Source organism: Poecilia reticulata, linkage group LG6 (genome assembly GCF_000633615.1).
Source record: "Poecilia reticulata strain Guanapo linkage group LG6, Guppy_female_1.0+MT, whole genome shotgun sequence".
Lineage (NCBI taxonomy): Eukaryota > Metazoa > Chordata > Actinopteri > Cyprinodontiformes > Poeciliidae > Poecilia > Poecilia reticulata.
Window position 1 is genome coordinate 10,051,375 of NC_024336.1, and position 15,589 is coordinate 10,066,963.

Sequence of the window (15,589 nt, forward strand, 5' to 3'; positions counted from 1 at the left end):
TATATATATAATGTACTTTTTTTTGTCATAGTACCCCCATGAATTTCAAACTACTTTCACCCCTACATCCAGCCTTTGGTAGAAAGAGACACATGAGGAAAACAATAATGCATATGGAAATAATCAACCTTGTTTTAATTTATCACTCTATTAATTGATTTATTGCAGCAAGCTAAACCCCACTTTTTTTTTATTGCTTTATAATCCGTCCCTCCTTTAAACTCATCAGCGTCTTTCTTTCTCTGTGACCTGTCTGCTGCATGTCTTGTTCTCCACGGCTACGTTTGCTCTGACGCTCCTTAACGAACCCCTGAGGCCTCCGCAGAACAGCTGCATCTATTCTCAGAATAAATTACTCACAGGTGAACTCGTTTTACTCCGTGAGCAACTTCTGAAGGTGGTCGGTGGCGTTCGATCTTACTTAATGGTATTGAAGTAAAAGAAGTTGACTGGAAAGAAATACACTTTACACTTCTAAGACTTTAATCTGTACCAAAAAAAAGTTTATATTGCTAGCTGGTCTTTAGGGGAAACGTGTGGAGAATACATTGGATAGACTGCAGCTCCTCCTCCGCACCGTGTAACGTCAGGTCAATAGTTCTTTTAAACTTCTTTAACTCGACAGTTTTCATGTTTTAGTGTTTGAGCTGCACGCCTTTCTTTGCACTTGTGCAACCTGAATAGTGACAATTGGAGTCAAATTTCAGGAACAACTGTGCTGAGAAGGGGGGGGGCAAAAAAACTGTTCCTAGTTCTAAGCATGTACTGTGCACCGTAACACACAATATAGGGACTTTTAAAAAAAATTAAAATAGAGAATTATGCATTCGGTAACAGCTTTTCCACACTGATTGGGCCTGGCTGTATTTCATATGGATTAGTAGATCCACTAACAAGGATCTACTGGTGCAAGTGATATTAAAAAAAAAAAAAGAAATGGTGTTGATGACATATATCACAATATTATTGTGCAAAAGTAGTCACAGCTTTCCATATTTGCCTATTACACCAAAAAGGTTGGATGTATTTTATGGTCTGAATTAACACAGACTACAAACATGAATAGATTGAAAACAATACATTTTAATGCAGTATGTTTATAAGTAGGTTTATTCTGAGTGGAGGTGATGTAAAGGTTCATGTTTCTCAGCAAGAGTCTGAAAGCTAAAGATTAGGGTGATGGCAAAGAGGCCTTCCAAACAATGGTGATAAGTGTCAGTGGATAAATGCAAAAATAATTTCAGACTAAAATGTTTCTGGATTTTTTTTATACTACCTGTTGATTTTCTTAACCAGAAGCTTCTAGCAGCATGGTGGTGGCTGCATCATGTTTTGTGTGAGGAGGGATGGTCAGACTTGATGGAGCAGATAGATAAGAATGGATGTCACACTTTTTTTTTTTTAGATTTTTGTTTGTAAACATCCATAAACCCAATTCCAAGTTTTTTTTAATAATCATGCAACGCTTTGCGACCATCGGTCACATAAAAATCCCAGCGCCACAACATCAACGTTGCGCTCGTGACGTGACAGAATGCGGGGAAAAAAACCTCCGACGCTCTCAAGCCTCTCCGCGTAGTCGCGTATGGACACAAAAAAAACCCGCTGTGTGTTTTGTTTGCCTCTCCACAGCCAAGCCTTTGTCCAAATCCTACCAGTATATCTTTTTTCCTTTTCCTCTCCTGTCAGCAGCACGGCCCAGCTTCGGTCTGTGATCAGCGGACAAACCAAGGCCTGTTGAGGTCAGCGGCTGTGTTAACATCATCCAGTTTATGCTACACGAGCGCTGCCTGCGCAGTATTGCTGGTTGTAAATCTCCCGTGCTGTGTCATATTCAATGCTTCCCTCCGTCTCTAAACACAGATCGCCGTTTCAGCGGCCAGCCGCTACATCCTTATATATAAATATATTTCTTTGTGTGTGTGCGCGTGTGTGTGTGTGTGTGTGTGCGTGTGTGTGTGTGTGTCTTGGTTCCAACAGACGGTGAAAAAAACAAAACAAAAACATGTCGGGCATCTCAGTAGGGCCCGGTTTCCAAAGTGATGTGGGTGTTTAATGTGTAGGCCAAAAGCAGACTGACTCAGTATCCTTCAGTTCGTTTTGTGTTGTTTTTTTTGCTACTGACATGGTGGAATATAACAGGATATGTTTTGGTTGTTTATAACCTCCCACACCACATTTTGGGGAAAAGTAATGCTGATCTGCTTCGCCTCCCTTCTTGGCTACCGGAGCAGACACTTGCCACTAAACTCCATTAGACATCTGGTTTAATATAGCCCCCATTCTTCTCTCCTGGATGTTTCCAAATACACTGAGGTTTCTCCAGTCAGGCCAACTTTCCACTGGCAGCCGGCGAGGCTATCCCAGGGTGGTTCCTGCTGGAGGACTGTCAGAACGTTTGGGGCTAAGGCTCTTTAGGGATTTTCGATGCCCTAATGGGTGCGTTTAACGCAGTTCCGGCCAATCCGGGCATCGGCTTCTAATTCCTACAGGCTTTACGGGAGTAAAGTGCAGAGTAATTAGCGTGGGTAGTCTTAACGCTCGACTCATTTGACAAGCCAAAGCCAGCAAATTCTGCTTGTGAAGTTACGGACTTTCTTCGGCCGGAAAGGTTTTCCGACCCCAGACCCGTCGGGAGGAGGAGAGGGAGTTATGGGGGGAGAGGGGGGTAAAAACCTCAACAACCTCATCATCATGCGTTTCCCCCCGTGAACGGCGGAGCCCGACGGGCCCGGAAATGTGCCGGGGGAACCACCCTTTCTCTGGAAACTACCTTTGTCCTGTTTTAAACATTACAGTATCACTCTGTTTGTGCATCTATGTACAAAATGCCTTTTAAACAGTGGATGTGTGTCAGGGTGGAGGCCAGTCACTTTGCGGTGCGTGCATGTACATATGTGTGCGTGTGTGTGTGTGTGTGTGTGTGTGTGCGTGCGTGCGTGTGTGTGTGTGTGTGTGTGTGTGTGTGTGTGTGTGTGCGTGTGCGTGCGTGTGTAAGGTAGGGGCAGCAGAATGTTACCACAACTGGTGGGGCACAGCTCTAGCTTGCTAACCAAAAAAAGCAAGCGGTGGTGAGTCAGTCGCCTCTGGGCACAACCTGTGGCCACGGTATTAGCTGCAGAGTGCCAGTCCCAGGATGGGAAATTAACAGCAGCTTTGGGTGAAAACATGTTGGAGAGTTGAGAAAAAAAAAATTACCCGAGTCCCGATTGAGAGGTGTAAAAAGCCCATCTGTGGAGGAAATCAGCTGTAAAACAGCTGCAAACTGCATCATAAATGCACTATAATTAGCAGTACATAAAAATAAATTAGTTTTTTTATTTAAGAGTCTCATAAAACATGGTACAAAAGGCAAAATAATCACCAAAAGGAAGTTAACGTTCAACCTTGGTTTAAATCAGACTGCAGTGATGTTTATTAACTTCCTCCAACTTAATATTTTTAGAGTTTTTTTTAAATATGGGGGAAAAAAAAGATGCATAGTTTTTTTTTTTCATTTCTCTCTTACATTTAGGTTTTTCTTTTTAAAGTTCATCAATTTTCTGCATCTGCAGGGAATGAAGAATGTAAATCATGTGTTTCCATGGATACCTTTTTTTGGATACCTAAATGAAATGTTGAAAGCTACAGCTTTGTAGCACTTTGAACATCTTTCAGAGGGATTATTCCTGATTTTGGTAAGCACAGCTTTAAGACCCCAAAGTTTACATTTGGCTTCATAAATGCTCCCGAGGGGAGATGGATCCGTCTTGTTTGTTTGGTTTTTTATCTTTCACCGTACCATCCGAACGTCGTGGCTGAAATCAAGCCTGCAGATTGTAGCCCCGGTTTCCTCGTCTCAGCTGGTAGAAGTGACGTTTTGCTGGTGCAGCTCATGAGCTTTCAGATAGTTCTGGTTGTAACCGGTTGTTACCTGAGCTACTGTAACCTTTCTGTAATGTAGAACCAATCGGTGCTTCTGACAAATTGTTTTTGTTTTAGTCCACACAGCTGCAGCTCATCTGATGTTCTCGCATGACGTGCTAAAGTTATTCAAGTCCCCGCTCTGAAGTGTGTAGATGGCTAATTGCGTTGAGTCGCTGCCATGCGATTGGCTGATTTGAACCTCATCTCCCACGGTAACAAAACGTCATCACTGTGCTCCTGAATTCAGGTTTTCAGTACTTGCTCACGAACGCGTACTGTACCGTGTCGTGTTTGTTCCCAGAGTTGTCTTCATATGTTCTACTCTGCTCCTCTGAAAACCATTTAAGAAAAGCAAATTGTCACAGAGTTTGGGTTGTGAAAATTCAGACATAATTCACCAAGGCTAATGCTAACAACTGCAGTGAAGCACAAGACAGTCAGGGCTAACATTGTTTTTACTAGTCAATTACTCAATCGAATATTCTGATGATTAATCGATTAATCGGATGTAAAAAATGACGTTGAACCAAGTAAAGCTGAAGCTGTATCACTTGAGGAGTTCTGAGTAGAATATATTTACAAATATTTGTTTCTGTCTTCTGTATATATATTTATATACAGCTTTATCTTAACTACTGCTCTGATTTGTTGTTCTTTAAACAAATGGCTTTTTTTCTGAGTCTGTACACTCCAGTAAACGATTAATTGTTCACTAACTTAGTTTGTGATTATTTCAATAATTGATTAATGATTCCTTGTGGCTACATCTGTGCTCAAGTCCCACAGACATGCCAAAAGATGTCATGACAACAAGAATACATGAGTCAGAGCTGAAGCAATAAATACTGCCCATTTGGGGGCGGGGGGGTATTATGTAAAATCAACTTTTTTGAGCTTTACATGGTGTTATGATGTCATTTTCTCATCAAAAACATACCTGGATTGTTGCTTTGACTCTTTCATACATGTTTGAGAAATCCTTTAGTTTCCCGTGGCAACCAGTCAGCTGTGCAAAATGCCTGATCTCGCATGAAGCTCCTTCTCGGAGTTGCAGTCTCCAATCTACGGCCTCACAGAGCAGCCCTCTCCTTCGACTCCCCCCACTTAGCTCCTTAAGACTAGCTGGCAGCAATTGGCAAAAACCTGGAGGAACTGCGCATCTGCTGAGCTAATTATGCAAGCTAATTCTCAGTGTAATGCTGGTAAAAATATTAACGGGTTAATAGAGGAGCCGTGTCATTCTGCAGACAGAGTGCCGAAAAGAGCAGGATCAGCTTCTTAAAGACACAGAAGCCCAATTTCAAGTCATTAATTTACAGAGTCAAAAATTTTTTAAGGCATATTTGGTATATTTTTTATATCAACTGGAGGAGAAGAAATTGATTGTGCTATTAAATGGCACATTGTGCTTGGAAAATAAATGATACTGCCCCTTTAAAAATTACAGCTGATTCGTAACAGAGAAGCATTTTCGGCTTTCAGCTCTGAACTTTTAAATGTTGTTTGGATTTTTAAATGTTTAAAACTTAACCACATACCGAGACCTTTCTACAGAAGTCAGATTTATACAGGACACCACAGACGAGAAGATGGACGGACGGATAGACGGCAGCAACTGGCTTTTAAAGAATTAGAATCGTTAAGCCTGAACATCCATTTATTCTAATACACTGCTTCCCTTTTCCACCAGAACCTGAGAGCTGCTTAAATCAAATTCCATACTTTCCCTTTGTCCTGGAAACTATATGGAAAAAATATATATATATTTTTAAACTAACGGCAGCAGGGCCAAAACGCAGACCTGGATCAGCCCGACTTTTCCACCAGCATTAATACCGGCCCCAGCAGATCCAGCCGCCTCCATTATCACGTGAACACCTTGTCACCGCTGGACGCGATGGAGCGATTTCTCCCCGTAAACAAGATATGCGTGTGTCAGTGAGGCAGCGGGACCCGCAGCCCCCGGGCCGTGTGCAGAGTGGGCAGCAGAACAAGGTGCTCCTGTGGAGGAATTCAGCACTTTGGACAGCACCGAAAAAATCTCTCCCCACTCTGGAATTCTGACGCTGCGCTCTCTCCGGGTCGGGCCCGAGGATGCTGCGGTCAGGAATGCAACCGTGTTTGTACCGAGGTGCAGGAGGGAAGCTGGCGACCCATTAGGACGATGCCCCGAATTTAGAATCTGTTCTACTCAGAATTACCTACAAGAAAAGGCGTTACAACTAATTATATGTACACTTTTTTCCCCCACTTTTCGTTGGTCTCCAGAATGTTTGCTTTAAAAAAAAAAAAAAAACTCCTTTCTTATTTTTTAACCTTTTTTTTTTTTTTCTAAAAACAATCTACTGTCTTTCCCTCAGGCAGTCGGGAAGCAGCTTTCACCTATGCCATCACGGCAGCGGGGGTGGCCCATGCCATCACGGCCGCCTGCAGCCAGGGCAACCTGAGCCAGTGCGGCTGCGACCGGGAGAAGCAGGGCTACTACAACCAGGAGGAAGGCTGGAAGTGGGGCGGCTGCTCGGCCGACATCAAGTACGGCATTGAGTTCTCGCGGCGCTTCGTGGACGCCCGGGAGATCAAGAAGACGCCCCGCCGCCTGATGAACTTGCACAACAACGAGGCAGGCAGAAAGGTAACGGGACCGCTTTCCCAGAACCTCAAGATGCTCGCTTTCCTTTTTTTTTTTTAAACCAGAATCAACAATTCAGGTTTTCCTTGCACTCGCTTTTGGGTTTGATAATTAGCAAAAAAAGAAAATGTAGAAATGCTTCCAAAAGCATTGGGACTTTCTGATCCGTGCGTCATCTCCTCTGGTCTTACTTGACAGCTTTTATTTTGACAAGGACACTCCTCAAGAACAATGCAGCTTAAAAAAAATAAAGAAATAGAAAAGGGCTGAAACTTCAATCACAAGATCTTTAAATTAAATGAACAATAAGCTTTTCAGTCCGTTCAGCAAAACCGAAATGCTCCGGTGAAAAAGTGAGGCAAGCACCGTGATGTGGAAGTATATTGTAGTAACGTAGATCTGGACTTTGATTGGGCTATTTAAACACGTGAATATGTTCCGGTTTAAACGATTTCATTGCAATTTTCAAACGTTTTGATAATGAAGCAAACTGTGGGGAGATTAGTGAAATTCACAATCCCAATGATATGGACAGCTTTAGGGGATTTTAAACATTAATCAGAACTCTTACCCAAAAAAATTCATCACAATAAATGAGAAACAAAGCGATAAATCTCCAGCCCTGCTACAAGTAAATTGAGGTTTGTAGTTGTACCGTGAACAAATGTGTGAGTATTGAAGGGGAGTAAATTTTTTTTTAACGCATCATTATCAGGCGATTGCTTGTTCCGATTCCGAAAATTGTAAACAAAAGAAAAATAAAGTGAGCGATCTGACCGATTGCTTGGTTTCTGCCCCGTCCAAGGAGAGCTGCCGCCCCGCCCGGCGGCTGACAGACGGAGGATTGGCTTTCCTTCTTTCCATTTCTGCTCACGGAATTATGAAGTGTGAAAGTCAGGAAGTGGATATTATTGCAGTTGTCTGCACAAAACCAAAACATGTCACTCCCATCTGACTGCGTCTATTCAGGGTGTGAAAGCAGGCTGACAATGGCGGTGTTAGCGGAGCAGACTGATCCGGGTCAGCGCCGGCGGGTGCCAGGCTGCTGGCATGCTGGGCTGACAGGGTTGGCGCTGTTTCTGGTCTCGCCCCGGCTCCCTCAGAAACGCAGCCCAGAGGCTCTGGGTTCCAGTGTTTCACAGCAGTTTCTCACATTTTTGGTGGAAATAACTCGAATAAACGATTTTTAGAACTGGACCCCAGCAGCACGCTTAAGTTTAGACGATGGTTTTATTCTCCAACTCGCACAGATTGCCTGTCAATGCTGTTATCACTGTTTTCACTACTGGGGATGTGGAGCGTTGACGTTGGGGAATAATCAAATTTTAAGTCTGAGACGGAGTAAAATGTTGTTTCCCATCTCGATCTGAGGCGTTCCTAATGCTGAAAAACACCAACAATGTCTGTTGTTTTGTGTTTTTATAAAAATAAAAAATCAAAGCAGTTTAAATCACTCTCCTTCAGCGTAGATGTAACCTGTTCAGTATTTTGGATTAAGAACTAATGTTCTTAGGGCATGTGGTCTACTCTGCAGCTTTACTCTGATTAAATCATCTGGCTATCATCTATTTGAAAGTCTAAAAAGCTGTAAAACAACATGTTGGTGTTAGCATTGTGCTAATAAAAAAGCTACGTAATGTCATAATGGTTAATAATTAGGCAGTATTAGTTGGGCTACCTGCTGTGGTAGTTTGTCTGCAGTCAGTATTAACTTAGTAAGAGTGATAGGCGACTTTGATTTTGTCAAGTGGAAAGAAGACGTGTTCGTTTGACTGACGCCGAGGAAGAGTGTGATATTCTGCTCCCAGAAATCCAGAGAAAACTCCACTCACTTTTTATGGAATCTCATTTAAAGCATCATTACGTAACTTTTTTTTTTTTTTATTAAAAAATTATTTTCCCTTATTTGTTGAAATTGTCACCACGTCGTTAATATGAGACAGGTAATCTGTGAAAAAGAGTCGAGCTCCTCCAATTCCTCCCTGTGCTGCTATTCCTGTCTGCAGACATGCTCTCTGATTGGTCAAAAAACAACCAATCAGAGCAGGAGGAGTGTGTTAGCGCTGTTGGTCAACCCTGCGTATTCGCTGCTCAATGTGGGTTAATGGCAGAGAAGCAAGTTAATGTTCGAGGAAAACCGTTTGTCCGCCGTAATCGGCGTTCATGCTAACTAGCCTTAGCGTCCACGACAGGCTCTGGTGTGAACCGGCTGCAGCGCAGCAGAGAACAAGAGGGAGGACGTGAGCGGTGTACACGACTGTGATTGGCAGCGCTAAGACCCTCTTCCTGGCTTCTAATGGAGCTGCATATTTTTTTCAGAGGAAAGCAGATCCATAGGGAGAAGGCAGAAGAGCTCGATTTAAAAAAAATTAAAAATGTATTGGTCTTAAATTATACTGTCACGGCATAATTATCATTTTAACAAATACGTAAAATAAAACATTAAGAAAATGTATATGCCCCAACTCTTAAGGCCTTTAACGACATGAAGGGAAACTTTGATAAACATCGATAATGGAAACTGAGCGATGGCTTTTATCTTCCTACATCAACGTAGCTTATATAATTTGCTCATCTTTCCAAGAAAACGTCGCTGTTATGCCAAGTAAATCTGCAATATGTGAGCTTATTCTACCTTTTAATCATCATTTAATTGTAATCGTAGTGCGGTCGCGGCTCCAGAAGCTTAAACTGTGTAGTTTGTGGTTTCAAAATGTGTTTTATTCCTCAGCACTGTGGTTAACTGCACTTGCAAAGCAAAAATAATATCACAATGAATCTTTTCACTTTTGCATTAAATGCCACAACAGTTTGGACAAAAACCCCTCCTGTTGTATATTTATTGCCAATGATAAAAATAAATCCTGGTTCTGATGAGAGAAAACTCAACACAGGAGGAGCGATGAGATTATTTTTTTTTTCCAAACACTAATATGGACCATCATTAAAACAGAAGACTATAATTACATGATTATATTCAGTGACCAAACCAAATGTAAAAGAACACCCAGTGAAACACCACACTGCTCAATGGTGCAGAATTGGGAGGGCTGCGGGGTGTTTGACAAACAATCTGGAGACGGGACTCTCGGCCGTGCCGGACTAATCAGGAACAGATCGGAGGCTTTGATCGACGTACTTTAAGTAAATGTTTCCATGCATCTGTCAGGCTCCCTACGCCAGGCATTCCTTGTGGGTTCTGCGCTGCGCATTTTTGGAAATCCTCGCTCTGAATCAACATCCGCGGCAAATCTGACAGCTGACCCTGGCTTTTATGTAGCTCGGGGAACTCATGTTTTTTCAATCGAATGTCTTTAAACTGGGAAACTGTGACCGCACTGGTGCACAGACAAGACTGACAAAGATACTGAACGTCACTCGCGAACGTTCGTAGAAGTGTTGGACAGAAGGGATGACTTGTACCTCTGGAAAGGCTGGGCGCCAGGAAAAATCTGCACAACCAACCAACCAGCGTATTTGACAAAAAAAGAAAGAAAAAAAGTCAAACGCTTGGTTCAGTGTGAGTTGAGGGCTCCTAATTGGGTTAAAGGCCTCATGTCAGACTATTATAGATGTGTTAATAGGAGCCATTTGAACTCCACCCCCTTGTTTCTGGGTTCCATTGCCTTTTAAGAATGATTCAGCTCAACCTCAACAAAGTGCAATTTTTTATTGTGAGTGTTTTTAAGTTTTGAAGTGTCAGAATACAATAGTCACCATATCCTGAGAGAGTAGGTTTTCTTCTTCTTCTTCGCTGCCATATGTGGCCGATGACCACAAAGAAACAGAAACCAGGCCTTAAGAGGAAAGAATCTAAACCTGGAAAAAAAGAACTGAAATAATTCTTTTGGTAACAGAGTGCTTTGCTAATTTATTAACATGTATATTATCATTACATGTTCCGCTTCAGTCCGCGAACCTATAATTGAGCCGGTCTTTGTTTGGATTCGCATGTGTGACACGTTTCCTGAAACAATCTTGATTTAACCCTTTCAGGATGACTGACGGCTTATTTTCCACCCTTGACTGATGTGGTTTAGGGAAGATAGAGAAAATTACAGGATGGTACATTACTCGTACGTACAATTTACCTTTCTTTCAGGACAGGCCGCGACACGCAGGGGAGAGAATTAAGATACGTTTGGATTTGTTCGCCTAGGTCGGCAGTCATCTAGACTGACAGCGTCTGACGAAGTGCCTGTGGCTGCAAGTAATCAGCGCTATCATCTCTTACTGGAAATATCAGCAAAGACATAAAGTGCTTCTTCTTTTTTTTTCTTTTTCTTGTTGGTTCAGAATTGGCCCTAAGCCTTGTATACTAGGTTTTTTAAAGAAGCTTTATATTCCAGTTTCAGTTTCCCCCTCTCAAAACGTATATGTAATTTAATGCTGGGGTTTTTCCACCTGAGGACATTTTGGAGGTTATAGGTTACACAACGTTTCGGTAAACAACGCCCTTTCTCCAAGACAAAAAATTCGCGAAAAACAAAATCAGTTGAGGCATCCGGATATGTAGTTTGATAGTCAGTAACCAAAAGCATGCCATTGGTTAGTTACTTTGTTGGTTAATCACTTCATTAACTGGCAAGTTAAGTGCTTAATTATTTGTTTAATTGATTGTTGATTGGATAGTTATTTGGATTGGGTGTTTAATTCTGTAAGTAGTTGGTTTATTGGTTGATTGTATAATTAGATATTCATTAGTTGGCTACTTAGATGACTGGTTGGTTGGTTAATTGCCTGATTTGTTAGTTTATTACAATGGCTCTCCAGTATTTGGTGTTTAGAGATCATAGATACAATTCATGAAAACTTCATTCCGACTCTAAAGATGCTTAATATGCATTATTGGACCAAGTGAAAACCATCTTAGTCTGCAGGTTCCCTTATATTTGGTACCTGCAGACTATCCTTGACTATTTTCCAATAGTCAAGGAAAACGAATGGCACTCCTAGATTGGCTGCTTGACAAACAGCAGCCTGTCAAGTAGCAATGCGCCAAGGTGTTTCAGCTTTCCAAGCAACATTTTCTTCCAAATACCTTAGTAAAAACATCCACAAACAGGCATATCTACATTTATATTTTGGAGTTGCATTGAAAAAATTGCGAGCAGGTGAATCTGAATACTGAACCACAAATAGCAAGGGCTTGTTGTTGAACTACTCAGTTTGTTTGTTTGTTGTTTGGTTGGATTATTGCTTGATTAGTTTCTTTAATAGGCTGGTTGGTTGATTATTTGATTGACTGTTTAGCCTCGAGATGTCGTTCGTTGTGACTCGGCACTTGGAGACCGGCTTAAATTGAATTTCACCATATTTAGTTCTGGATAACAATTGCGCCGCTGGGTGACGTGTGTTTGTCTGCTCCAGTTACAGCTGTTCTCATCTTCCCTCACCACTCTGCAGGTTTTGGAAGAAAGGATGAAGCTGGAGTGCAAGTGCCACGGAGTTTCCGGCTCCTGCACCACCAAGACCTGCTGGACGACGCTCCCGAAGTTCCGCGAGATTGGCTACATCCTCAAGGAGAAGTACAACGACGCCGTGCATGTGGAGGTGGTGCGGGCCAGCCGCTTACGCCAGCCCACCCACCTCAAAGTGAAGCAAACTCAGGGCTACCGCAAGCCCATGGAGACGGACCTCGTTTACATCGAGAGGTCGCCCAACTACTGCGAGGAGGACGCGGCCACGGGGAGCGTGGGCACCCAGGGACGCCTGTGCAACCGCACGTCGCCGCACACGGATGGCTGCGACCTTATGTGCTGCGGCCGTGGCTACAACACGCACCAGTACACCAAAGTGTGGCAGTGCAACTGTAAGTTCCAATGGTGCTGCTTCGTCAAATGCAACACGTGCAGCGAGAGGACGGAGGTTTTTACCTGCAAGTAAAAAAGCCGCAAGGGAATGTCGTCATCGGCGGGCGAAACGCCAAGGACTAGTTGAACAAAGACCCGACAGAGCGAGATGTCCGCACGTCTTCGAGCAATGAGAGATTGTATAGCTAAGCGAATGGGATTTAACACTATCAGCTCTTCGTGGCGTCGTTTTGCACAGCAGAATCTTATCTAATTGCTTTTCAGAAAGTAATTGCTAAGTATCAGTAGATCATAGCCCAGAACTTTGCTGTCAGATAGGGATTGTGCTCTTGTACTGATGTATCCACAGTGAAGTTGGGACCAGCCGTAAGGAAGAAGAAGGCCCTCAGAGGGGACTGTGCGTTGCAGCCGGGTGAGAGGGGGAGAAATGCACGCGTCAGTTTTTGGGAGGAACTCAGACGGACGGGAATGACAAAAAATGGCCACAGCTGATTTGAGGTGACTGAGGGGGCAGATCTGTCAAATCTATGATTTAAAGAAAAAACAAACAAAAAAAACAACTTTTATAGATCTTGTTGTATCTCCGCTAAACAGGAGCTTAACTGAATCTCGACCCGCACCCTCCCAGATTGTCTGGGGCCGGTGTCAGAGGCCGAGAAATGAAGAACATTTTGTAAAAGCGCGGTGCAATGTGTTGCACCAAAGTTTCGAGTGGGGAACTCTGTCAAACCCTTTGCTGCCAACTGGAATACGGTGGAGAATGTTAGTTTTCCAGTTACACTGGAACTGTCTGTTCTGAACACTGAAAATAAATTGTCTATTTATGTTATAGTATCTTAAAACAAAAGCACTAACGGGTAGAGATGTCTTTTTTTTGTACTAAATGTAACAAGAAATACATTTTTAGAAACTATTAGGAGATGACCACGTCATTTCTAAAACATTAGAAAAGGAAAGGGGAGAAGAAAAGAAAAAAGCTTTCATTGCTACTGTTGTGTTGACAGCAAAATACATAATTCCCGACTTCGTAGTTTGAAGTTTCCTTTTCTTTCATTTCTATGCTGATGTCTGAAAATTCACGTTTTTATTCGGTGGGGAAGGTGTAGCTCCTAGCAGAACAGAATCGCCACCAGAACATGGTAAATAAATAAAACTGCACAACCGTGCAAGGTCTTATATTTTAAACATGGTGGGTGTGGAATTACAATAACATAAAGTACCAGAAAAATCATTTGTTTCCTGCAGTGATGAAGTGAAACCCAAATGCTTTGAGTGGCACATTTCAAGCGTCTATTTTTGCAAATATTGAACATTATGTGAGAATACCTGAGTGTTACACAGAACCAATGTGTAAAATATCTTAAATGCAGAAATGTTAGACAACAATAAGAAAATCTGACAGTGGCTTGACATCCTCCACTGGGAGGAAAACGCATCATTGCTGAGGAAGCTGGCAGGTCAGCGTGCTGGAAGGTTGAGTGGTAGGAAAAAGTGCGGCAACAAAAAGAGCACAGGCATTTGGGAGAACCGCAACCTTAAAAAGATTGTAAAAACAACGCCGGTTCAAGAGTTTGGGTGCAGAAATGACATGCTGAGTCATATGTACTTGATGACCAATGGCTGTAACTTTGGCTAAGGAAAAAAATAAAATAAAAATGACTGGACTGTTGCTCAGATGGTCAAATGTCCTTTAGATGGAAATAGATTTTAATAATCTGGATCAGAGCCTCCATGGCAACAGCAATTCAAGCCAGAGTGGATACGGAGAAACGCAAACTACAAGAAACAGGAATAGATTTTAAGTGGGATGACGTTTCTGAATAACACACAAAAAAGATTCGATTTTATCGGTTTTATATTCTGCTTTTCTGGATTTGGTGTTTTTATAGCCTCCACAGTCAGATGATTTTATTAACCCAGACAACCATATTAATTTCAGGAAACTTCATTTATTGTTTTTATCGTAGCGTTCTTGGTTTCACCGGGACACCAAAACAAACCAGTGCAGAACACGCACTGCAGATGTTGGATCTACTCAAATAATAGGGTGTCAGCAATTTACTGCAACTGAATTTAAATTATTTTACGACTAAAGATTTGTACTTTTTTTTTTTTTTTACATATTGGAGTTTTTGACACTGATTTAACCTGATGTTAAAGGTCTGATGTGATGTAGTATGGGATGTTTTGTTACGTTCATACATTTTTGAGGTGTAGCTCAGATAAATGAATTCAAATGTAAATAATAATATATATAAATATATATATACACTTTATAAATGACTTACTGATTCACCACATCAATCATATTCCCATTTCTTTTCAAATTGCTTTTCAAGCAGCACACTAAAAAGAAACCATGTTTATTGAAAGAAGGGATTATTTTATTTTTCTACATATGTAAAAAAAAAAAAAGATGTTCCTTTGATTTAATGATGAAGTGCTTTATGAAACATACACAGGATTATCCTGCAACCCAGTGGAGTCAGAAGTCCACATTCTTCATTTATTGCTTTTGCATGTCCGTACAAGACATTTTGTCTTCGGTGTTTAGTTGCCAGTTTCGACTGTTCCAACAAGCTTCCCAAGCTATTATTTGCATAAATTTTTCCCTCTTTGAAGGAAAACACACACACAGACAGACAGACACACACACTCACAGCTGGCAGACAGTTTGGGGAAGCATAAATCATTAAAAATTAAACCTAAATAAATCAAGCATTCAGCTGACAGCATCGTTATTTTGTACACAGCATATGTTCGTAATATGCTGCGGTCGTACGTCCTGATTGTGGTTCGCGTGGAAGAAGTAGTCCTTTTTTCTCTCTCTCTCTCTCTCTCCCTCTGCTCACGTGTAGAAAGGTCTTCATCTCTATGAAATGTGATCAGAATCACAATAACGATGAACAATAAGCACAGATAATGGGAACCAACTGTCAACGACGAGCACGAAGCACTGATGGAAACAGAATCTGGGTAAATTCTTCTGTTACAATTTTTTTTCTATGAGAAACTGATATTGAACAAAAATTTGAAATTGGGGAAAAAAAAAAAAAAAAGACGTCTTACTTTTTTTCTTCAATGTCTCAGTTAGAAATAAAACTTGTTCCCCTATTTGCCAGAATAATAAAACAATTTATTCCCATCCTCAAATTCAGATGTTTAGACAGATTTGATTACTTAATGCAAAAATCTTTATGGTGTACGACTTGGGTGAAACGTTTCCGCCATCTCCTTGCAG

The 15,589-nt window shown here is 41.7% G+C and overlaps 1 protein-coding gene across 2 annotated transcripts in view; it reads left to right on the forward strand.

Moving 5' to 3' along the window:
• The window catches only part of wnt7bb (wingless-type MMTV integration site family, member 7Bb), a 48,944-nt gene extending 33,871 nt beyond the window's left edge, over positions 1-15,073 (forward strand). For both annotated transcript variants that reach the window (XM_008411134.2, XM_008411132.2), the window contains exons 3-4: positions 6,267-6,538; positions 11,942-15,073. In XM_008411134.2, the coding sequence (XP_008409356.1) occupies positions 6,267-6,538; positions 11,942-12,421 (752 nt within the window). In that variant the 3' untranslated portion in view covers positions 12,422-15,073. The remainder of the gene's footprint in view (positions 1-6,266; positions 6,539-11,941) is intronic.
• The last annotated feature ends 516 nt before the right edge of the window (positions 15,074-15,589 follow it).